The following is a 25,389-nucleotide window of genomic DNA, read 5'->3' on the forward strand; positions in this document are numbered from 1 at the left end:
TTAGCAAATTTTATACAATCAGTTCTCTAAAGTGACTTCCTCAGCAGCTATGGAGAAGAAAACAGGGTTTTAAAATATTTTTTAATATATATATAAAAATACATATATACAATACATATATTATATATGTATATTATATATATGGGTGCACATATATACACACACCCCGATATAAATATCCACATTTGATAAAACTGTGTGTATATGAAAATAGATTAAAGTAGTTTCTGTGCAAAACTTCTTAGAACTAAAGTTATAATAACAGTTTCTTTTTGTAGCCTCAAAACTTCTAGCATTTGCTGCTGATTAGAAGCAGCTTTGGCAATCTGGCACTTTGGAGCCATGGATGCTCCACATACACTTCTTTCCAGACAAAAACTTAATAGTGAAATTTGAATAATTCAGTAATATCAGCTGGTGATAACCTGACAAAGCTACAGAAACAGGTGTGTGAGAGAATAGTGGAAAATTAAAAACAGTCTTACAAGCTATTTTCCCTATTTTAGAAAGAGGGAGATGCAAGGAAATGTATAACATTTCCATTCTATTATTTTTTTGAGGAAGAAAATGTGCAAAGAGTAAGTGTAAGTTCTGAGGACAGTGCCATTCTGGTGAGGCTATCAGTCACATTGGCTAAAGCGCAGTTCTGTAAGAGATACTTTCCCATGCCAACCCAAACATTTCTAAATGGAAGCACCTTTAAATAGTTTTCCTAGGAAAATGGAAACCTAAGTGTATCCAATGTCATTGAGCTGACTATACAAGTAGTGTTATGAAGTACTGAATTCAAGTTACCAATTAATGGGACTTGCAAAAGTAAACGAGCGGTACACCAACTCACAAACCCTTTCAGCCAAAGTCTGCTCACGATAAATCATTGCCAAATTTATTCCCCCACAGCCGGACAAGACCTTGCTACAGGTGGGGCTGCCTGAATGAGAAAGCATGTGGTCTTCTCTTTCCCTTAGGCTGAACACACTATGTACATGTTCAAGAGCTTTAGGCATGTATGAAAGTTCTCACCAGGAGTGGGCTGAGGAATTCTTGCAGACAGACCCAGCAGAGCCTGCGGTGCCAGGCACCTGTGATGTGACCACCTTACATGATCTCACCGAGGAGGTAATGCAAGTCTGCCCATGGAACCCACCTGGGGAATAGAATGCATCGCTGAATAAAACAAGTCAGCTGCTTAAAGGACAAACCAAACCTGTTCAGTTAAATGCTGCTAAGAGACACAAAAGAAATCCTACTACTTCCTTTCAGAAAGCTGCATGGTCTTACATTTGCATTGCTGGGTTTGTTTTGTTCAGCAAATAACATTAAAACCGGATTTCTTTTATTTCAATCCAGTGAGAGGTATATGAACAAAAATAGCGAATTTGTGATTAAAATTCAGTAATGGTGTAAAATCTATTATCTGAGCTTTATATTTTCTACCTTAGCCCTTATAAAAAAAAACTTTAGAGAAAACCACATTTTCAGAACACCACATTATATGACAGAACATAACTTCATGAACAAGTGCATGTATTTTCCCATACAGATCTTTAAAAACATAATTCTCATGAGTGACAGGAAGATAACCTGTCACTGTGCCTTTCTTGGAGGAGAAGTAAAAAACTTGTATCTGATTGCAGTATTTTATATCTCCTCACTAGGGAACATTTAGTTACTGAAATTCTACATTTTTGGAATTTGGGAAGTATTCAAGAACTTCGATAAAAATTGAATTAATATTAATCCCATTACTGCCACGTCATATAAGCATTAAGTTTATAGTAGAATTCTAGTCATAATGCCAGTGATAAAGCATGTGGTTAAGGGTGGTAAAACACTTTATTAAAGGAACCACTGTCTTTCTCTTTTATTTGGCTTCAGAGCATTGAAACTTCTTTTTGCTCCCCTTCGGTTTGCAAAATATGCCAGTTTGTGATGAAACCTTTGCAGACAGGAACCTTTACGCCCTTGGGAGCAGTATTTGCCTCCCAACAGTTCAAGTAAAAACTTAATTATAGGCTTTAAATGTTGCATGATGTGACAGAACAGAACAAGTAAAATAGCTGAAGCTATTCCAGCCTGCTTGCTACATAAACTTGTATGCAGCAATTTGATTATGTGAAATGCTAATCCATCTTTATTTCAGACTGGTTCAAAGAAAATGAAAAAAAAAAATTTAAAAAGCCACTGGAATATAATATGCCGTGCTGCATGCCTGTGATGAGAAGGCTGAACAGAGAATCCCTGTGAAAAATGCCAACAACTTGGATTTAGAACGAAACGTTCTCGCAGTGAGAATAAACCTGCTTTTCTCTTTGTCGGCAGCAAAACCTCATTTAATGTTTTTCTAATTTCATATATATTTATCTCAAGAAATTGCTTTGTCTTTTGTGTTTTGGATGAGTATATCAATATTCTAATGCAGTACAAGCTCATTCAGCTGCACACTTCTGGGACATTGATTATACTGGAATAATCAAAGCTGGTGATATAAAAGGGACATTTTTGTGAGTGTGAGAAAACCGTGGAGTTTGCATTAGAAATATTTTGGGCTGTCAGGTTCACATAATTGCCATTGTACTCTATAGAAAACTGGTCTGTTGTACCCAAAAAACCCACAGAGCCATTGCCGGGTGGGTGGATAATGGAGAGGACAGAATCTACATCCCCCCTTTACAACCTCCAATGACAACTCCATGAGCACGTGTGTGGGGACCAGAAGGTGGAGGGCAAGAGTGGGACAGTGAGGCAGGATCAGGCATCCTGTACTTCCCATGAAGAGACCTTAACTATCGCAGGTTGGTGTGCTAGTTTGTCTGAACAGCAGGAAAAACTGAGATACAAGATTAAATATTCATGGAAAAACACTATAAACCAGTGGAAGTTATAGCGGAGTTATACAATTTCCACTAGCTGATGGGCTCACTCAAGTTGCCCAGTTTATGCTTTCTGCTTTCTGGTCAATGCCTAATTGTCTTCAGGAAGCTGTTCCCAAAGGACAATAAATTGGAAGACTACACACATATATATACATATATGTATACGCACAAAGTCATAGACATGCATATATACATACAAAGTCACATTTAAAAAAAAAAACTATTGTCTTATTTCTCTCTCCAATATCTACATTAAAAAATCCCTATGAAGCCACAGGATAATGAATCACTAAGCAGTACAATGAGAAAGGCCAATAAGCAATATTACCGAGAGAAGTAATAATTCTTGCTCTTACAGACCTTTCTAGTATTCCCTGCCATCAGAATCCTCCCTCTCATTAATTAGCAAAATGAATTATCCAGCTTATGAATTGTAGTTCGAAAAGAACAGCTTAAAGCAGCAAGATTTATTAGCAAAGAAAACTAACGGTTGGAATAAGCTGATTTTATAGACTTGTTTTCTAAATAGGAAAAATTATTAAATCATCATAATAAAATTAAGCAATTATTTCACTATGACACCAAGTACCACAAAAAGGATAAACAGCTTGATGTCCTACTATATAGGTTATAAATAATAAAACCTAAATATAAAACCTAAATAAAGGTTACTAGGGGTATGAAGAAAATAGAAAATTAATTTCTAAGAGTAGATACAGGCTGGGAGATATGGAAGAAACTATATCATCAAGGGGTGACACTTCTGTCTCTTTTTTTTCTTTATAAATATCTCTGAAATTTATTTAAACTACTAAAATGGGAGGATCTATTCAATAATATCCTATATCATTCAGTAACAAATAATTACTGCCTTTTATTTAGGCATTTCACATTTTCACATACAGAACTCACACAAATGACTTCAAGTCAGTATTTAAACTATACAAGTATGAAATATGCTGTAGCTCAGAAAAAAAATCACTCATGTATCCTTAACTTTGACTCAAGGGGAACATTACTGAGAAAGTCACAACAAGGTGGCATCCTTAATACATAATAATGACACATTCAGGAAATGCACCATTATTTATACATGTGACGTGCTGTAAATTGCTTCCATCATCAGAACTAATTGTAGTGATTATTAATGCAGTGTTATGAACTGTCAGAATTGCTGTTTGTAATTACATTTGTGCAAATGCTTCATTACCTGCCTAATGAATTTGGCATATATGCACATGTAAACCCCTGTTTTTGTTAACATAATGAAGGGCATTTTTTTCCCCCTTAGCTACTGATGTGGAACTGGTTTGACCTATATTACGAAGTTCAAGCATCCACTGCCAGAAAAAAGCCCATAACCCCCACCCTTTTTGATCTGGTTTATTTTCATACTCAGCAACAGCATCATATAACGCCAGCTACTTAAATAACAGCTTCAGGGAAAGAACTGTGTCCCCCCCATTCAGTATAAACATGTGATTGAGTGGAAATGACCTTGGTGTGTGTTTACCTGACCACTTCTTACCTTCTTGTGGGTCTCCAAAGAGTTGCCGAGAACAGTGACACAGACAGAGGTCTCTGGTGCTGATCGGGTACCTTCCCTTCCAGCCCCGAGGGCCAAACTTCAGTCTCCCAGCAACACAAGTGTGAAAATTGCACAGAGGAAAAAGGATGCTTTTAAATTCCCCTTCTCTGGTACACAGTTCAAGGGTATCCTGTCAAAGAAAAAAGGAGTAACTTATGCACTAGCAACCAGCAGTGCTACCGAGAGGTGTGCCAGCCTCAGCTGCCAAAAGGGAGCACTCACAAGCCTGGAGACGGAAGGAGAGTGAGAAAGAGGTTTCTAAAGGATCAGAGGCTATTGGGCAGTATTTTTTGCAGTAATTCCCAGATGCTAAATTGTTGATAGTGACATTTTATTCCCAAATGTCCCTTAGGAAAGGAGAACTGTTGTGCTACTGAAACCAACAAAAACTGAGACTATACCTAGAACTCCATAAATATTACTTAGATAACCACTACAGTTTCTTAGCTAAATCATCCACAGATTTTATCTCAAGTAAAATTTACTAGTTTAGCTTTATTTAAAAGCTTTCAAACTCATTGGAATTTTTCACCATTTCCCAAAGAGTCATGGTTGAAATTGAAGTTTAATATTTTTCTTTTTGCCTTCATTATTTATAGTGTTAGTAGAGAATCTCAGCAAAATGAGATTCAGCACAGGGCTTCAGCTGGTTTTTAAATTATTTGGCATTTGACTGTAAAACCTGCAGAAATTAATCCTTATTTCTCTGATATTTTTCTATATTTTATCCTTAAGAAGTAATGAACATAACAAAATTATTTTGATACCCTTGAAAACAATGATGTGTGGGAGGAATATCAGAGGGATAAAGTCTTGTCTTTCAAAAGGAAATAGATCATCCTGAACTGAACAACATGCAGCAGAATCTGGGCAAAGGTGAAGGATTTTATGTCTGACCAAAAAGCTTCCTTAAATTAGAATGTTGAGTTTAACCATGAAAAATACAACACAAGTTTCTACCCTGAATAAAACCACAAACCCATGAAATATATTCCATCTGGATTAGGCATAGTTTGATTTTTTTGTTGTCATTGAACAAAAAGAAATTAAATATCTCAACCAGAAATGTATTAAAGATGGTGGCTGCACAGGAATTTGTGGTAAGCCACAAATACCCACGGCTCAGAATAGTGGGTGAGAAAATAGAGCTCTCTAAGTACAAAGCTTAGAAGTTGGTTAATTCAAATTTATACAGATATATATTCTTTCACTAAACACAGACTGAAGCAGGACAACAATGTACATGAACGACCTTTATTAAAAACTTTTTCTAACTTTTACAGCTTTCCATTAAAAGTATTATTATAATAAGTTATAAAAAATAGATAAAAGAACAAAATGCTGTATTAATAGTCAGCTGCTCAGCTACAAAACCACAGCTATTCTTCCTTTCTCACAAATATCTTTCCAAATCAACCCATGCCATCAAAATCAATCCAGTTGTAGCTTGGACACAGCTTTTTTTATTTCCTATTTTTTTCCCCTGGCATTGGTTAGTATTCCTTTTTAAAGGAACTCTTATCCTTTTCACATCCCAGCTCTGCCATCATGTGTGCTGTGCTCAAGTAACAGAGCTGATTCACTGATGTGAATCCCTTGCTGGAAGGTGAAAGTGTGCAGTTCGGCTGCCTTCACCATGGTCTGCTTTGCTCATATGAACAAGCGACTGCTCCAGCACTTCCACTGCTGCAGGGAAGCTGACTCACACCGGGATTGAAGATCTTTCTACAAGTTCCTGGGGTAGCAGACAGGGATGATCAGGGATCTGGAGGGAAGGAAGCTATGCACAACCTGTGATGCGCCTATTCTCCACATTCTCATGTCTTCTTTCTCCTCCTTCTTCTTTCCACCCACCCAGCAGAACCTCACACAGGGAAAGAGCAAAAGACAAAACAACAAACGGCACATAACCCTTACTCTTTAATTCCTTTCTTTATGCCTGACTGTAGGAATCCATATACAGGGTACTGAGCCATTGCCTGAACACCCAGATATGTAAATCCACTCTGTGGGAGAATGGTCATGACCATGCATTTGGTCAACCCAAATTTAGAGCAGAGCAAAATATGCAAGTGCCATTAAATGAAAGAGCTCTGACTTTAGAGCATGTACATCTTTTTTTCATAAGTGCTAAAGCTGGTAATAAATGCTCTTTCTGTCTTTGTAAGCATACCTGTGCTTGTCTATACCGAATAGTATAAATGTTTGTGTTATTGTCACGCCTTTCCTCATGCCCAGCACTGATGGGAAACACAGAGGTAGTGCAGGGCACAGAGGGCTGGCACCCTGCAGCTCTCAGGATAGTTTGGAATCGCAATGGTCCCAAAGCCCTGGTCTCCCAGAGAATGGTCATTAATGCTACCACTTCTCCCCACAGGAGAAGGAGTAATTAAACCAAACAAAAGGGAAAAAATAATAACTTGCTTTTACCTGGTCAAAACCATAGAGAGCAGTGTGGAAATTAGCCAGCATCCCTGTAGGAGGTTCATCAGTAATTTTAATTGAATTTTCTGGTATTCCTTGGAGAATGATGTGCTCTTCTGGGGTTGGAGCTGGCTCAGCACTGATAAAGACACAGAAATCAGAATGACATACTGTATTGCCCAAGGAGTTTTTCCAAGGTTCTGAACCACTCGGCTACTTAGATGAATATTCTGTTGAAAAACAGCCAATATGGTTATTGTACAAAACCAAATAAATTTGTTATCCTTAAGACATTGTCATTGTGACTTTTTAATGGGAAACAGTTAAGTTATTGTCATTTCTTGGTATGTACTGAGGTTTCACTGTTAGCTTCTAAAATTTAAGGCCTTGATTCTGAAGCTAATGAAAATATTATAAAATCAGGGTTAAGTGATCTGTGGTTGTGGGTGTTATCACATACAAAGACAAGCATTGCTCAGAAGACACCTGGACTCTACTTAAGTGCCCTGTAGAACTGGGAACCTAGGACAAAACATGTCCAAGACATACCAGGAGCAAGACAGAAGTGCTAGACAGAAAAATGGTCCCAGCTATCCTGCTGCTTAGGAAGTATATCAGACTACTTCAGAGTGCAACTGTCTTTAAAGTTCTAGATATACGAACACAGTGGAAAGACACTGATAGATCAGAGAAGAGAGTTATAATGGAAAATGTCTGCCTCCAAAGCACCTACTGGTGAAAACAGTAATATTGAGAAAAGTTTAAAATGTAGCTGAGCTAAAGATGTTTTAACCACACCATTATCCAACACTCCACCTTTCTTTGTTACTGTCCTAACATTTCAACTCAAATTGAAACTCATCTGCGAGCTTTTCTTTGGCCCTTCACTGACGTGCCAGAACCTAATGATTGCACTGGCAATCTCAATGCAGCGCAGGAGGAATTACAGCCAAAGAATACAACATGCCACGCCCTGGCTGCTGCATCACTTTATTATGAGGTCTGCTGGGGGGATATTCCCAAATTGTCCCTTGCCAGGTGGAAAAAGGAATAGGGGAATGGAAAAAGAGGGAGACTTTCATATCACGTTACGTGACTGCAGCCTGGACGCACCTGAATTTTCATATAGGCAGCATCCACCCAATGCAAAGTGGAAGTGATTCAAGCCTAAATATAATAACAGCAAAAAAATTCAATATATCAGATGTCTGAATTTGAGGTATTAATTACAAGTGACAGAAGAGTTAAAACTGATATCAAAAAAATGAAGTCAGTCTTTCTTCTGCCAGTTTGCCAACCACTGTACCAACTGCTTTTGCTAGATCTGAAGCCAAAATAATTTTTAAAGTATTTCCCAGGTCAGTCAGAATGGCAGGTGTAGGTTGGTTTGTTTTTTTCTTTTTAATATCTAATTATATACTCTCTAGCCTCCAATAAAATCAATAGTAAAATACCTCATCTTTTTGCTCCAAAATTTATTGAAACATAAGCTTACGGGGTTTTTGCGCCCAAACTCAGAAGACTAAAGTGTGAGAAGCACTGAGTGCATCCAAATCCCAATAGTTCTAGCTAGCTTAGCGCCATTTGGGATTTGGTCCAACATCTTCATGAAGTTTCCTTTCAGACTTCCCACAATTCTTCACTATCAAAAAGTTTCACAGCAAAATTGTTGCCTCTCTCCTCTCTCAGAAGCCAGGCATAATGGGCTGGAAAATGGAGCAGGTCTGTAACACCAAAAGCTTCTCAGATGCTCCCCTTCCATCCCTGTGGCTTCAGACACACAACACTGCCTCTATCATCTCCCATTTTTTCATTCTGCCCCCAGAGCAGCTGAGAACCCTGAAATTCCCCTGAAAACCAACTTGACTCTTCCCTTCACAACATTTCTATTCAGGGTTGTTTTCAGACTGGCATGATTAGCTCACTCACATGAAATATGGCTAAAGATTCTTCCAGTTTCATTGCTGACAAAGGGGGCAGTTTGTGCATGCTCCCAATGTGCCTAGCACACCGGGACCCCTCACAAATCCCATGGTGGTTTTGTTTCATCCATCAGAAAACACTGACTCTAACCCATCTCTTCATTTATTGCAGGCAACCTGGTTGGCAGACCAAGCAGGCTGCTGAGGTTAAAACCAGGAGAGGAGGGAATCACTCCATTCCCATAACTACCTTAATATCAAGGCCTGGAACACGCATTTATTGTTTGGCTTCAGGGCTGACAGGCTGTCACATATACCCATTGGCTATTTAGCATAAAACACTGGGGAGGGAGCATCTGTTTTCAGCAGCATTTATGGTTGCAGTGCTCCTGTTTGCTCCATTACTGTGCTGGGAAACCACGGCTTGCCAGGGCATCCCACGGATCTCTTTGTCCACTGCAGAGTGGGTTCTTGGTCCGTACAAAGCTGGCCAGAGCTGAGGCTGCTATCTCAGAAAAGCAGCACTCCAGGACTAATTATACAGCTTCCCCAGGGACAGTCAGACCCATTTCATTAAAGTCTCCATTATGGCCTGCTGAATGGAATAGGAGCTCTTAATTAGGCGGGGGAAGTGTGTGCCTGAGGGCAGTCCTACCCACCCACCAGGGGCTTTCTGTTTTATCTCTCCTGTTCCTCCTGGGAGAGTGCACTGTTCAGCAAAACATGACATACACCCTATTAATATGATGTTCATCGTGTTACACCAAAAGCAAACGGAAGAAGATTATTAGTTGTTCAGAACTCTTGCTGTAATCCACTGCATATTTTGTGTTCTGGGAACATCCCTCCAGCTGAGGAGGTATTCCCCATCATAGAGACAGTTTGACACTCACTTGGAAAAGAACCCAATGGCCATGAGGGACAGCTTTCTTCAGTGCCTCCTTTGCAACCATCTCCCACCTTTGTCCTAGAGAGATGTTATGAAATCTTCCAGAGTCTATAGTGAACCCAAGCTTTTTGCCTACAATAGAAATAATTGGGGAAGGGTGAGTGACAGAGGGGGAGGAGATAGGAAAATAAGCAAAGCAGAAAGGAAAAAGAATGATAATGCCCCCATTAATTTCACTATCACTTGTGCAATGCATATTACTTCCTCTGAAGCACTTCACTAAACCCTTACAATTTCAACTAGCAAAATTGCGAGCTCTCGACAGTGGCCTTATTGCTGGTATTAGAAAAAGCCTGCAGAAATCTGTTCCCTTGGTTTTAAGATAATGAACCTTTTGACATTTTGATAGATGCTCGGCATTGTTACTGAGCTTTTGAAACTCTTATGGGGGGTACAGAGCAATTCCCTCATGAAAAAGGGAGCAACATGTGGTAGATATCACATCAGTTTTTTAACTGATTGGTTCAGTGGGTAAATGAACAAGCCTCTCACCTTGTGAGGCCTGAGCTTAAATTGAGCATAGTGAGGTCACAGCTGTATTAACCTGGTATTCTCACTATTGTCTGTGGGGAATAGTAATCCTAAGTATAAAGCCACAGAGCCCTATACAATTGAATATAGTTTGTATAATGACCATTATTTAGTCACAGGGGGCACAAGATTACATGAGCATGGAGAAAATTGCCCTCTGGCCCTCATCTAGTCAAAAGGTAGAAAACAGTACAAAGGAAACCTGCATTATGCCAAGCAGAGGAATGCTCTAAAAATTTCTTCATACTGTAGTGCTTATGGCCTTACACTTTTCATCCACCCCATTGCCACGAATATGGTGGGGGTGGAAGAAACTTCAGAACTTGAATCTTCTGCGGAAAATAAACTGTGCCAAATTTTCCCACAGCAATGCATATTCCATCCCAGTGACAGATAAATCCAGAAGTCTTTGTTCTGTTCAGTAAAAAAAATACATCTACACATATATGTGTAGAAGCACATACACACAAGCACATAACCATACATCAATTCATCTACATTTCTAGTCCTGCATGCCCCATTTCACTTTCTAGCTCAATTTTTCTTTCTTTAATGGGAGGAAAGTTAAGTGATCCTTGAACCAGAAGCAAATAAGAGGCTTACCTATTGTCTCATGATCTTCAAGTGGGTCTAGTCATGAAGACAGGATGAAAAACACAGGAGTGGCTGGGCTGCCCTCTTCTTAGCATTTTGCTAAATCCATCCTTGTGCTTTTCCCACACCTTGAGCCAAGATTTTCCTGCACAAAGTTCCTGTATATGAAAAAACAGCTGCTAAACACAAAAGGTGTGCCTTGATAAGTACTTCAGGACTGCACCATTCTCAGACTTGAGCATCTTCCACTGATGGTCATTTCATCAGAGAAATCATCGGGAGAGTGAACTGAAGGCAAGAAAGGAAGAAAGCAGTGAAGAAAGAAAGAAGATGATTGTCCTCATTTCCCTGTAGGATGGTGGCCATGTGACAGAAAACAGCAACTTCTCAATGAAAAGGAATAAAGCAGGCAATACTGTCACATAAAGCTGGGGCAGCTGGGCAAAATAAATACCCAGGACAAAACTTGCATTCTCAGAAGTCATGTAAAAATGGGTAAAATGGTGGTGGTGGGGTGTGGAGCAAGAGGTCTATAAGACCATCACTTGGGATCAAAAGACATAAAGAGTACAACCGGAAAAGAACTGTGCCAGTATTCACAGATGAATACACACAGAGTCTTTCCTAGTATCACAGAATTTTCAAAAGGGGGACCTGAAAAATTGTCATCCTGTGGGGTTACCTACCAGCTCTAATACCATAATGAGAACTAACACTGAAAAATGAATTTTTAGCTATTAACAGGATAGCTTACTGTATGCCTATTTATCAATGACTGTTCCCCTCAGGTGCCTATATTCAATCTAAAAGAAATCAAAATTACAGCTCTCCAAATACACTGTGACTCATGTCTTACCACACCACCTCTTCATAAACTTTTCACCAGGACAAAAGGCTGTGAAGGACCACAGTAACTGATCTCAAGTTCTGGTTCACCACCCAGTTTTAGAAGTTACTTGCTTGCTTCTTAAGATCTGAATTTGTCAGACATATGCAAGGCACCACCCTCACACACCCTTGCCCTGAAAAATGAACCCTCAGATTTCGTACCTTAGAGCATTCGACATTCTGTCCTGATGGACAGTATTACTAGTTTCTGAAAAGAGCTTTTTTTTTGTCTACTTCCAGGAAAATTCTCCTTTTCTGGATAATTTGAGTCCACTCACTTCTTCCATTTCTTGATGGATCTTTAAATATCTTTATCTACCCCTCTGAATGCATCCATCACTGCCATAGCCTGGAAGCAAGCCAAATACAGATGCAGTACCTTTTGCATGATGACTGAGACAGGATGACGCTGATAATTTCTGAGGTATGTAAAAAACCCTAGCGCAACCAAGGGACTCAGGACTTGCTTTAAAATACTAAATTACATATCTATACACACAAGCACAATACATAAAAATAGTATTATTGGTAAGAGTTTACTTTGGTTGATATTGCCATTGTCTGCTTGCTGTTAAACATCTAGATATGACAAACTGGAAACCCTGTATGGGACATTTATTACTACAGTAGGGAGTGGCATGGAGTTAAAATTCTATTTTTAGGGGAGTAGACAAATTATGGTAAAACAGAATTTCCTCACAAGATACAGTATGTGATGTCTAAGGAAAAAGGCACTCAAATAGTAAAGAAAACTCTGCTTTGAAAACATCACTAGCTCTACTAAAAAATTATGGTAGAATGCATGACTTTATCTGAAATTGTCTAGTTGAGGCATGTGTGCAGAAATAATAACAAAAAAGATTTAGAACTGAAAAGCAATTTTCCCAAACTACTCTAATGGTAGGTACTCCATGGCTGAGTAGTTAAAAAGTCAACAGGACTCTTTTGTGTTCAACTCTGAACTGAAAAAGGAAATCCAATTCAAGGAGTTCTATCTCTTTACTACTTAGAAGAACCTTGACAGCATACAAAATTGAAAACAGTCATCAGACTTGCTTCAGAGACACCTCTGCCTCCCAGTACCCCTGAGCCCTGACTTTTTCCAGAGCATACAGTTACTAAAATTAAAAAGAAAAGCAACAGCCTGAATGTTGTTTGGATATGTATTATTTACTTCTAACTTTATATAACAAATCAATTTCAACCCTAATTATCCAACTGCAAGCATCTAAGTCACGCTGTTTTTCCTCAGCCTACTTCATGAAGTCATTGCAGCATTTTAAATGAAAATAATTACATGATAGCATCTTTGGGACTTCTGCAATTATTATTGATACTGAATCAGCAGTCATCCTGTGTGAGAAACTGCACAACCATAGGGTTTGGGCACAGGCATCACCTTACAGAAAAGAAACAGCAAATCCAGCAAATGTCAGCATCACCAATATGAAAAGTTTGGGCCAGGAAAAGGAGATTATCATTTTCAAAAGTCCTTGGCTTGTGAAAAGCCAGGTTGAATACATGACAGCTTCTCTCATGTTAGAGATAAAACACTGAAACCCCCTTATTTTTCAGCCTGTTTGATTGCTTTGTGGAAGATGCATTGAAGGCCTGAAAGTTAGTACAATTATTTTTATTTATTTGAATGTTGCATTTTTTTTTTTGCTTTTCTACTCATAAGAGAATCAGTTTCTTACTGTAGGCTCCTATAATGAGCTGACCTAAGCAGTGTGACATGCAAGGGGCTGACAAGAGGCTCTTAAAGGAAACTTTCAGCAAACCAGGGGTGAGGGCTGTGAACAGCAATACTCTTCAGCTTCCTTATTTAACTCAGCATGGAGACTCTCTCACTTAAGCAAGCTCGTAATTTTGCAGTGGGTGATCTCCCTTACTCACAGCACTAGATCATTTGGTAGATTTACGACAGGGAATTGCTCATACAGAATTCCTCCAAACTCTTCCTTCCTGGCCCTGTGGGATGGCTTAACACAAGGAAGGTAAACTTTTGCAAGCAGAGTCAGAAAACACTGTCAGAATGGAGGCAGCCAACAAAGAGCCCCGTGGGGATGTACCATGTTACAGACCAGCAGGAGATCACATCGTGTTCTCTTTCCTCAGACAGGCAGCCCTGCCAATGTAAACATCTGGTACAAGTAATAACTAATGTATCAGGCATCACTGCTGGAGGCCGAATTCTGTTCCTTGCACTTTGGAACCAAGTCAGCAGGAGACATTTTTACCTTCAGTGAAAACTGGTAGATGGGGCTGACACTGCCCGGGCTGATACTTCCAGAGTAAGGAAGGGATGCTCCTCCAGCTGTCAGTCTGTAATGCTCTCTTGTCGTGTTATCCTGAACTTCATTTTCTTTGGCTTCAGCTATCTGAATGATGACAGTTGTCTTGTTTATTTTTTAATGTGCCATGATTATCCCATACAATTGCCAAAATATTCCTATCCATGCAGAAAAGAATATGGATAGTCTAGTCTCTAGAAAACTGACTTTATTTCAGACAGTAGCAAATATTTAAGGAAGTAAGCTTCTTATCTTAGACAAACATTAGGGAATAACTGTCCTCTGAAGCAATATGCCTGTTTACCTGTGAAACTATGGCAATTATATATTAATATATTTGTTGAAATTTTATGCTGATATTTATTAATTTTATGAGTACTAATTCAAGCACCTAAAAAAAAATCAAACATGTGACAACTACATATTGTAGATATGAAAATATGAATATGGGGAGGACAGCCCTTTCTGGACAGACAGCAATTTGACTATTCCTATTTGAGCTCATAGAAATGTTACACTTAATTAATAATAGACATTTTACAGGTGACTTTAAGTTGTTAGAAACAGGTCAGTTGTTAGTGCCTTGGGTTGTATTTCTGCTGCAGCTGACTTTGCTGGTTTGATTTTCTTTACAAGTTCACTGTAGTTTAGGAGACTGCCCCGGGCAGCTGATAAGCTGAGCAGCCTGTCATCCTCCAGCTGCTAGAGCTCAGCCATGAAACCCTTCTGCTGCTTGGTGAGCACTGACTAGCAGAGGCAACAAAAACACTGTGTTTAAACAACTAGAGCAAGAAATAACGTTTTATAGCATTTGCGAGCTGTATTTTCTGTTTAATTACATCAGTTAATTTAATTTTGAAAGGACAGTTTGCTTTCTGTCCCAGTATATTAGATTTAAGGTTCTGGACACCCAAAGTGAGAAGGCTTACATTGTCATAGACTACAACTTTATCTCTCTCCTAGTGTCCTTCCTCCTGAGACTACACAAAGGGACTGTGATCTTGCCAGGAATGGCAAGTGGTAATCTACGTGGCAGCTGAGAAAACCAGAGAATAACACAAGGCTGGAGAACCTCACTTTGGCAGCAAACAGTGTGGGAAAACATCGTCAAAGTCTGCTCTGCCGGACTGACCTTGTGACAGTGCAAGAGCTTGACTAGTCTTATGGGGAGCTCTCAATCAGACTCTGACTCTCACTGAAAACCCTGGGTGATACAGGCCTTGTAAGCATGCAGTCCCAGGTGGAGCCCTGTGCAGATGCAGGGGTAAATGGACAGCTGTTTTCGGATTGCATTCCCAAGTATATGGCTTTCATTCTTCTTGGGGTAATTAAACTCCCTGACACAGTTTGCCCTTGCATGAAGCAGCAGTACCTCAAACAGGTGGAGCAAATATTTGAGGATGAAGTTAGTTAATTCATTAATTTATTAGTTAATTAATTTATTTATTAATCAGTTAATTAATAACTGGAAAGACACACTAGAGAAATAGAAGGTATTCTTGTTATTCATTTCACACCCCTAAGTATTTTCTTTTCACTTTTTAATCTCATAGATTACAGTCTGCCCGAAGTCCTTCCTATACCCACTTATAAAAGCATTTCTCCTCATAGGTTGCTATACATTGGTATGACTGCAGCAGCCACAGAACTGCACCCTTGCAGGAATAAATTATGATTTATTAACCAAATGTCCTAGCTCCTAACAGTGCCATCATATCCTCATTCTGACTGGCATGAAATTTTATTTACACTTATTGGATCAAGATCGCTGAAGCACAAAGCACTGCAGAGGGCTTTAATCCTGCACGGTAAATGAAATGCAATGCGCAGAGCAAACCAAGCGGTAGAGAGAAGTGTGGGAATAACATCCCAATGAATTTAATATCTAGCAGAGCTTTAGGTCAAGACAGGCCCTTTGGGAACACAGATTTGAGCAAATCAGTAGAAGTACTTTCTACACTTTGCAGACTCTTAAAAACTTTCTAATATGGGCTACTAACAATTACTGTACAGTAGATTCAAACAGGCATATTAATTCTAGCCTTAAAATTTCAGAGCAGGCAACAGAAAAACCAAAAGATAGTCCTTACCTTACATTTTTGTGAGTGTTGCCTTTCAGCATGAACAGCCTCAGCCAACAGCTGCTCTTCCAGCCTGTCCCTGGTGACAGTGAAATTAATGAGGGTGGTCTGAGCCTGCAGTTCTGGCTTGTAAGTGAGGGTTAGCCAGTTTAGTGTGAAGGATGAGATGAAAATTCCTGTTGAATTCACATTTTTTGTCTTCAATCTTGGTACATCTGGGAAGGAATAAAATGCACAAGAATGGGGATCTCACTAAATTAAAACCTCATAAGTATCTCAGATTGCAAACAATGGTTACTGTATGATCTTAGCAGCATAGCAAATGCATATAACCCAAACTTTAGGTGCCTGCAACTTAAGAAACAAAAAGAGGATGATTGAACACACCAAAACTATATGAAGAACACACAGAGTATTTCTTAATTCAGGTAGTTTCATTTGCATATACAGCAGACACAGGGAGATTATTCATTGCTGTCCTAAAGAGTCTGGCTTAGGGATAAATGTCTATCATCATTACTTACCAGAAACCTAGCAAAGTTTTCAAACAAATACCAATGAGATAGTTGTTAGTTTTTCCTATAATTTCCTTAAATATATAGCCTAAAAAATTAAGCAGGGACGTGTATTTCTAACAAATGGATGGACTAGAGGAGAGGGAATGGCTGGCAAATGAAACAATAAAAATATTGGTTTTTTTCAGGTAATTCACTAAATGTTTCATTCCAAATTAATTATCTGTTGGATGAAAGAATGAGTTATACTAGGTTCATATTTTATTCACGGAAATCCCTTACTGAAGAACTGTCATCTCCTGATCCCTTATCTTCAGTGAGGGGTGAAGCCTGTCCTTTACAGCAACACTGCTACTGCTGAAGTACCATTTTGGAGCCCAGCAGTGAGGCAATGTGAAGTTCACCTTCCTACTTCTGTGGCACAGCACCAAAAAAATTTGAAAGATTGCTTGTAGACTACATGTAGTGTGTGCCATGTGTTTGGTCCAGTGTGATCCAGTGACACAACTTTTTGTTATTGACTTGCACAGTGAACAGTGTGTCAATTTGCAGGATTCACTTGCCACACATGAGCACAAAACCAGTATTTTCTGTACAGCAATGCTTTTGAATGTTCTCTGCCAAGAAAGGAGATTCAAATATTAGTAATAAAACTCTGTTAAAAAAAGGGTCAAAAGAACATTTATGACATGGAACACAGGTAGACACAAACGTCTTTCATAAAATTCAAATGGGCATTTGTTAACTCAATTTTCAGTGATTGCATTACCATAGATACTAAACACTTAAAATGCAATTTATGAAAGTCACATCAGAACATGAATAAACCAAGTACCTTCTGTCGAAATTTTAACATTGCTTTTTGCTAGGCTATCCCAGGTCATTGCCAGAGCCAGGGACATAGGTTTCAGCTCTTAAGACCCGTGCCTGCTTCTGACATGCCCTCAGCCAGAAGACATGGTCTAAATGAAATGGTGTGCTGAGACCCTTCTGCATTTCACCAGGGACAAGGAAGAAAACAGAGTTGCTTATTATATACTTTAAGCGAATTCCTTAAGGAAACCTACTATGTCTAGTGCTGGGAAACCCATGATTCTACAAAACTCAACATCAGACATGTATATCATATAATACTGCCATGCAAACTATGGGAGATGGGTTTTCCCGGCTTATGCTTGTATAATACTGCAATAATTTAGCTGTATGGTCATATCCTTTAGATTACACAACCTCTCTCAGGTGGATGTGAATTCACTGTCCAGTTCTGCAACGTGGTCCCTCCACAGCCTTCAAAACTGGCTGCAGCTGGAAGGAACAAAACTGTAGAGCTTGACATGGAGAAAGCAATCTTGCTTTGCTTTCAAGACACACACACACACACAGACAAAACAAGAGATCTGACAAAAGACAAGTTCTTCAGTTTGCTTTGTCAGAAGAAAAAGCTTTGCTAAGGGAGTCACACTATGTTTCAGAACATCTATGAGGCAATATAACAAGCTTTAGAGTTCTGGATTAAATTATTTCCTTTAGGAGTTCTCAATTCACAGAAGCAATAAATAACCAATTTCTGTGATTATCACCTATGAAAGGCAAAACCTACATAATGACTTGGTAGGTTTTATTACTGCAGCTGTTGTAGGTTTTCTGTTAATTACAGATTTGGGAAAAAGAAATGTTTTGTTATTGCTCTCGCATGGTTCAAGAGTATAAGCAACAATGATAAACAGAGAGGTGGGGAACCCAGAAGGATGACTTCATTTTTTTTCAGTAAAAGATATCTGTTTAGAGGTTAATTCTGGATTATGAAGAAATGCAGCAAAATAGGCATGAATAGTGGAAGTCCATGATAGAAGGAACATAAAAAAATAGTCACCAAATAAATTTCTAAGGACAAGTTCTACTTTTAGCAATGTTTTCCTCATGATATCCTATTCCATCAGCTGAGGCAGATAGAATGGATGGAACTAATGCAGCACTCTACCCAGGAACAGACAGAGCATCTTTCATGTGAGTCCCAACTCCCTGGTATTTAAGAACAAAGTAAATTAAAGAGAGATTGTTCCCCACTAGGTTTTTTTTTGTATTGAAATTCTCATAGATTTTGAAATAAAGTAGATTAAGGGATTCAAAAAGGATTTACAAAGCTTTAAAAACCCTGTATATGCCTTGAGTATAAATTATTTTTTGCAAAAGCAAATATAAAACCAAATAAATTCCAGATGATAACATGAGCACTCAGCTGTGAGAAGACTAGGGCCAGTGTAACATCTTGTCTGATCTGTCAAATCTGATTGATTGACACAAAGACCTGCTATTCCCTAGTGTATGTTCTGCCTAAGGTAACAATGCCTAGGTCTTTCAAGGACAGGAACTCATGAAGGTGAGAAATTTTGAATATAGGAACATGACTTCATATAATGAAATGGTTCGAGAGTTTATGCAAAATCTTTTCTTAGCAGACAATTTCATGCAACACAAAATTAAAGCATACCTTTCAGGGCAGACGTTCTCCAAAACACACCATAACTCTAAATGGCAGAATGGCAGGATAGCTTCCTGTAGAGAGATGTTTTGGATCAGCTCAGCAAGAATGAAAAAAGTGATAAATTTTTGGACAGGAAAGGAAAGGGAAATAATATTTTTCAGTGGGAAGAAAGAGGGATAAACACATTTTCCAGAGGAGCCTTCATTCAGTTCCTGCTGCTTAAAATTAAAAGCTTCTGGAACCAACTTGCAAACCCCAACAAGTAATGTAGAGAACGAAGTTGAATAAATCAGGTGAAAAAAAGCACAGAGTGGAGCTGTTACTAGGCAATCTCAGTAGGCAAACTGTGCAAGTTGGTCAAACTAGTTCAGTGGGAAAAGCACTGCCTTGAAGCTGCACAGCTGGCGAGATGTTCAAGGCAAGGAAAGCTTCTCCCTGTGGAGAAATGGAGCAAATTTTCTTGCTGTTCCGTGAATAATAGTCATGCCTCATAAGAATGGAAACTTGTTCATACAAGCTACATTTGCACATAAATCAGATTTCAAGACATCTTAAAAAATCTTTTAATAATCTGATCTTGTGGCTGAAGAGACATGACTACCTCTTTGTGCAAAGGAGTTCAGCAAGTGTAACAGTTCATGCAAATGCAAATAGAAGCCTTATGAACAGGGAATTTATTCCTCTGTCTTCTCTCCTGTGAGCCAAAATTACACTGATCTGTGATAGTTAATGCTCATAGCCAGTGACTTCCAAAAGAGTGGTGCTGGGGAAACAGGATAGGACACACAGAGGTAAAATTCAAATATTAAAGGCCATCCATACCAAACCGATGGCATTGTTCCTCTTATCGCAGGTGAGGGCCAAAACCCAACACCATGTAGAAATAATACCTGTTTACTATTATGGCTTGATTTATCTGCTCCAAAAAAGCTATTTGCGTCTTGAATAATTTTTGCATGTGTTGCTAATACGTTGCACCCAAATTTTACTTACGTTTTTTCTTATGGCTTCCATGTTTACATAAAGCTATGTACTACAAATGAGATCTTCCTAAAATTCCTTGATTATTTTTCCTTCTCTTCTGCTTCTCAAAGCAAAGATCATGAAATATTTTAACAAAAATCGTAGCATTTTAAAGACATTTTGAACAGAAGGCCACAGTCTAAAGTGCACTAGGAAAAACTGAGCAGTTTTGCAGCTCTGAAATTATATAAAAATATATACTTATTTGAACACCTAAAATTTTTTAGGCTTCTAGATATATACTAAGGCACTTAAGCATGTAGTCTGCTTTTCAGAGATAACAAATACCTTTAGTTCACCCTGTGGTCACCTGGTTTTGAGGAAAATATAAATTTATCCATTTGAAGTTCTCCAAGGCTGAGAATTTCTTTCTCAGCCTTCATTCGGAAACAATACCAGGAGCTGGTGTTACAGAATATCCAGGAGTGCAACATAAGAACCATCTTGCAAAGAAGGAAGGGGAGAGGTACTTTCATGAAGTGCTTCACAGATCAGCAAGTTCTCTAATAAACAGGCTAGTAAATTTGCTTTGGAAGGAGTACAAGTTGATAAATTTCCCTTGCTATGCTTTCTGTCGATTGATATGATAAGATATATTTTACCTAAAATTAGGATTGTCTGAAGCTCAGTGGATTTAATTATTTGTAATTATCCAGTTGTTGTCAGTATGTGGCCATTTTATGACAGTGGTATCTACTGTGTGGGTCAGGTTCAACTGTACATCTTTTCAAACACAGAATTAATGTACTATTGATGAAACCATTACTAGAACCAAATTAAAGTCTGGGCTGATGTATTGGTCCATGGGGTGCTGTCAGACATGAAAGGAGTAATTAGTATTCATTACTTCATACTCTGCAACATTCCAATTATTAATGAACTTCAACTGCTGGACTGCACCATATCTATCACAAATACCTTTCTAGTCTTTCTTTATTAGGAAAAAAAATTCAAAGTACCTGACAGAACTACTAAAATAAACAAATGACAGGAATGAATCAGGAATGAGGCAAACTCTGCTTATTTGGTAATAAATGGGGCATATATTGTGTGTGTGTATATATATTGTGGTGTGTAAATATGTACATGTGTATATATATATATATTTATGTATATACACACACACAAGTGCCCCTCAAAGGTGACTTGTGCATCTTCAGCCAGGCACAGAATGCCAGGTCATGTAACGCTGCCTAAAATATTCAGCAGAAGAACTTATTTTTCAATACCTTCATATATTTGTTTTTGTGTCCATGTACACATCTTCATTGTGCTACATGGAAGCCTTTGCTAAGTAAATGCCAAACTAGATTGCTGTGACCCTTGTCCTTTTCAATCCAACTTCTTTCTGTTGTTTCCCATCCCCCTGTCTCATGCCTTAAAGGTCTGTTAGCCTGTGAAAATTCTGATCTCTCTTTTAGACTAGTATAATTCTAATTTTCACTAGAGTTTCTTCACTATGGATTCTGAAAAGCAAGCTGCAGGCTCTTACTCTGAAGTACTTCAAATTCAGCTATAGAAAAATGCAACAAAGGGGGATCATTTCAAGGTCTCACAGTGCAGGGCAAGAGTGCATCTTCCAGGAGCTTCAAGTATACGAGGGGATTTGGGCTGGTTTTTACTGCTTAGATTTACTTTGCAGGCACAAATGCCTGAAATATCAGGGGAAAGGGAGAGAGAAAATCTTGGGTAACCTGAACAAAATAAGATAAATTCTTTATTTATAATTTCTTTCATATTTTCACTTTTGACAATGTGAAGCTGTGCAAGCACTCTAATCACTCTTTGACTAACGTTTGAGATCCATCCAGAAATGCCTCAGGAGGATGTCTGGCTTTGTATCAGAATAAATATCACATTCTCCAACATGAAAAATCCAGCTTGTTGATGTGTTGCTTGCAAACAAGAATAGAAGAGAGGAACACTTTCACACAAAAATAAGTTAACATTTGAGCAGAATCAATGACATGGCACTTCAGTTCAGCAGATGAAGTATTTAATGAAGTCTAACAAGTTTACTCTCGAGCAACCACAAATCAACATTATTCTTTAGGCTGACATCTGCACTGAGGACTCAACAATTTCATGCGAAGTTTTTGTGAAAAGTTATGGAAGATATTACAGATTGAAATTCTCTTGCACCATGTACAAACTCCTTTATTTTCCCAATTATCATCCTGAAAGTGTATATCTACAGGTACCCAAATTATACCTTAGAAAATATTTTTAATTATATTTTCTAAATTTGACAATTTTTCAAAATATAAGGGAGAAAGGGAGCATGGGAATGAAAGATGAGATTCACAGACATCAACCCAAAATGTCAAAACATAAGGTTACCTTCCCTTGTACCATCTACCACTCCTGCCACTGCTGTGTCAGAACAGAGGACACCCATTAACTCAGCCTTGTGTTACCCAGTTTGAGTCTCCTACTGGAATGCCCAGCTGCAGATCTCTGGGATGGAGCTCACCCTTTCCTTGGGAGGGAGAGCCCAGAACAGGCCCTGAATTTGAGTATTCGGGGCACTCACATGAAAAACGGGGCATGTGAGTTTTGGTGCCAGCAGAGCAGGTTTCTGGGTAGAACTGAGCAGGCATTAGCACCACTGGGACATGTGCCTTGATGAATTCGTGACCAGCATCAGCTGGACTGGTTTGATACATGGGAGGTTGGCAGAAATACCAATGTAAACAGTCCCCATCTCTGGTTTACCCATTTCTGTCCTGTGTTCTACCATATCAGTTTTTCCCCATTTGCCTTACTTTCCAGGTTGTTTGTTTGCTTGGGTTTTTTCTTTGGTTGGCTTTTTGTTTATTTGTATTTATTTTTCCTTTTTAAACCACTTCATTATTTCAAGGGGTGGCCCAAAAACCAATTACAGCATAGTGAAGGAACAGTTTTCTTAAGCTGATATTGCAGCTGGAAAACCCTATATTGCTGAACCCAAATCTAGCCTGTCATTTCCAACGCCTTCCCTCTTGCTATAGATGCCTAACTCAGAAAGGAAATACTTTCCTTTCTTTTGAGCCGAATTATAATATACGCTCCACCTTGTTTTATTCCTTTTATGAAGTAAAAAAAGTAAAGAATTCCACTTGAGTTTGAGAAACACAGATCTATATAGTATTTTGAGTCCAGTTTGGAAACTGAGAACATAATTTTGCTATCTATTCAGATGCAGATACCAACATTTTAATATCCACTCATCACCAGGTTTTAGCCATTGTATTTTAAAAAGAAATCATCTGTTTCATGAAGAGTTGAAGCACTAAGCAAAATGTGGCAATCAAAGCAATATAGATCCAGTTGTCATGGAAAAATTCTGATTACCCAAGCATGCATACCTTCCCTTTTTAACTGCATGTCTTCCAAGCAGAGAATCAAGCATGGGATCAATAGAGGCACACACGTTTTCAATTAGTACAGTCTCATCAAAAGCTAAAGCTCTTTCAATGGTCTTCATAACACTTTATATGAAAAATAAAATTCCCTCCTCCCACCCCCCAATATTAGATAAATGCTGGTTATAGAAGGATTTCCTTTATATAATATAAATCTCGAAGTTTTTCTAAAAGCACGTGGTTAAACCATGGAAAACTGTTCACAAAGAATTGCCCAGTGTTTAAGAGTTTGACAGGTTTGAGTTCAACATCTTTCTACCTATGCTCTTGTTATTCCTCATATTAAACAAAAAATGCATTGCTGGGGCTTTTCTTATAAGCAAATATGAGGGTACAGCCCCACATGGCAGACACTGGTATAGCTCAATATAGCTTCACAGAGCAGGGTAATACTGAGTGTGAAAGAAAAATCATGATTATTTTTGAGGGTTGAAAAAAGAATGAAAAACAAACCAGGACAGATGAGGGAAAAGAGCTGATTCAAATGAACAGACAGGCCAGATGATTAAGACCTATTTTAAAAATCAGGCAGTGCTATGACCATTTGCTGTGTAATTGTGTGTTATATCTGGAATTTAGTAAAATAAACTCTGAAACCCCTTTGAAATAGACCATTATCTCCCTAACTCTAAGCAAAGATAAGAAAATGCACGAGGAGATCAGTTACATGCTAGTCCTATCAGCTTACATATAATTCAGTAACAACAATAAGAATTAAGACCATGTTTGTTTACCAGGAAATGACCCAATATTGGCTTTTGCATTTAATACTGCACATACATGTGAGGTGCGCAGGCTGTGTTCTGCTGACTAAACTGAAGAGTATAAATAAGGAATTATCATCAGGCTTTGCACCTTAGCTTTTGAAAAAGTGATTTGACCCTCACAAGAAATGCACCTCAACTTCCACTTCATTTCCTGCTCAAGACTTGAAAAGAACATAAGAAGGATGCCTTTTCAAGCATGATTTTAAAAGGAAAATGATGCTATGGATAAATAAGCAGAGCTGTTGTAATATTTCAATTCTTTAAGTAAGTACATTTCAACAAACACCAATCCCTTGCAAAAATTAGGGGAACTTGAAGGCAGTAAACATGAAAGCCAATTCTTCAGCTTGCACATCTCCTTTCTTTCCTAGACGTATGACTTTAAGGTCAGCTCCATATTTATTCTTTATCCATTTAGTTCCCTGTTGCTGGGGATCTATCATCAGAAGTCAGCACTCACAGTTTGTTAGAATAGTGACATTTTCTGTTGACATCCTATCACCCTCGTTACTCCATGCCACAGTCATAACATCATCTGTCAACGTGGCAATTGGGTCCAGGCCCTCTGTCATAGGAACAGGAGCCTTAGAATCAGAGTGGAATACAATCATCCAGCAAGGTTACCAAGTAGCAAGACATGACTCAGTGCAATGCACAAGATAACTGGGGGGATATAAATTAAAGTAAGGCCGAAAAGTAAGGAGGATCCCTGTGGAGTTTCAGATGAAAAGAAAGTACTAGGAAATGTGACAAGAAGCAGTTTTTCATATTTATTACAGATTTTAAAAAAGTGTTTTCTCTTAGGACATTTACTTCATAAAAATATTTATAGTTCAATAAAGTTAAAAATGCACCATATATTATACATTTCAGTGTATTCTGATATTGCAAATTCAATGCTTATGTATGCTCTTGAGCAGCTATTTCTGGAACATAAATCAGTATTTATCCACAAAAAAAAAAAATTATAAAAGCAGGATTCCCATGGCACCTTATTAATATAGTTCAGTTCACTCAAAAGGCAGAGAATGGGGCCATCTCTGGGGGC

General features: G+C 38.4%; 1 protein-coding gene across 1 annotated transcript in view; it reads right to left on the minus strand.

The window, feature by feature from the left end:
• Positions 1-25,389, minus strand: part of DNAH11 (dynein axonemal heavy chain 11) — a 107,201-nt gene that overhangs the window by 17,525 nt on the left and 64,287 nt on the right. The window contains 14 exon segments of the mRNA XM_048321285.1: positions 1,024-1,147; positions 4,405-4,594; positions 6,895-7,054; positions 7,056-7,105; positions 7,107-7,118; positions 9,704-9,831; positions 10,894-11,042; positions 11,935-11,965; positions 11,968-12,121; positions 14,013-14,153; positions 16,157-16,279; positions 16,281-16,362; positions 23,518-23,630; positions 24,689-24,925. Of these exon segments, the coding sequence (XP_048177242.1) occupies positions 1,024-1,147; positions 4,405-4,594; positions 6,895-7,054; positions 7,056-7,105; positions 7,107-7,118; positions 9,704-9,831; positions 10,894-11,042; positions 11,935-11,965; positions 11,968-12,121; positions 14,013-14,153; positions 16,157-16,279; positions 16,281-16,362; positions 23,518-23,630; positions 24,689-24,925 (1,694 nt within the window).

This window comes from Corvus hawaiiensis, chromosome 1 (assembly GCF_020740725.1).
Source record: "Corvus hawaiiensis isolate bCorHaw1 chromosome 1, bCorHaw1.pri.cur, whole genome shotgun sequence".
NCBI lineage: Eukaryota > Metazoa > Chordata > Aves > Passeriformes > Corvidae > Corvus > Corvus hawaiiensis.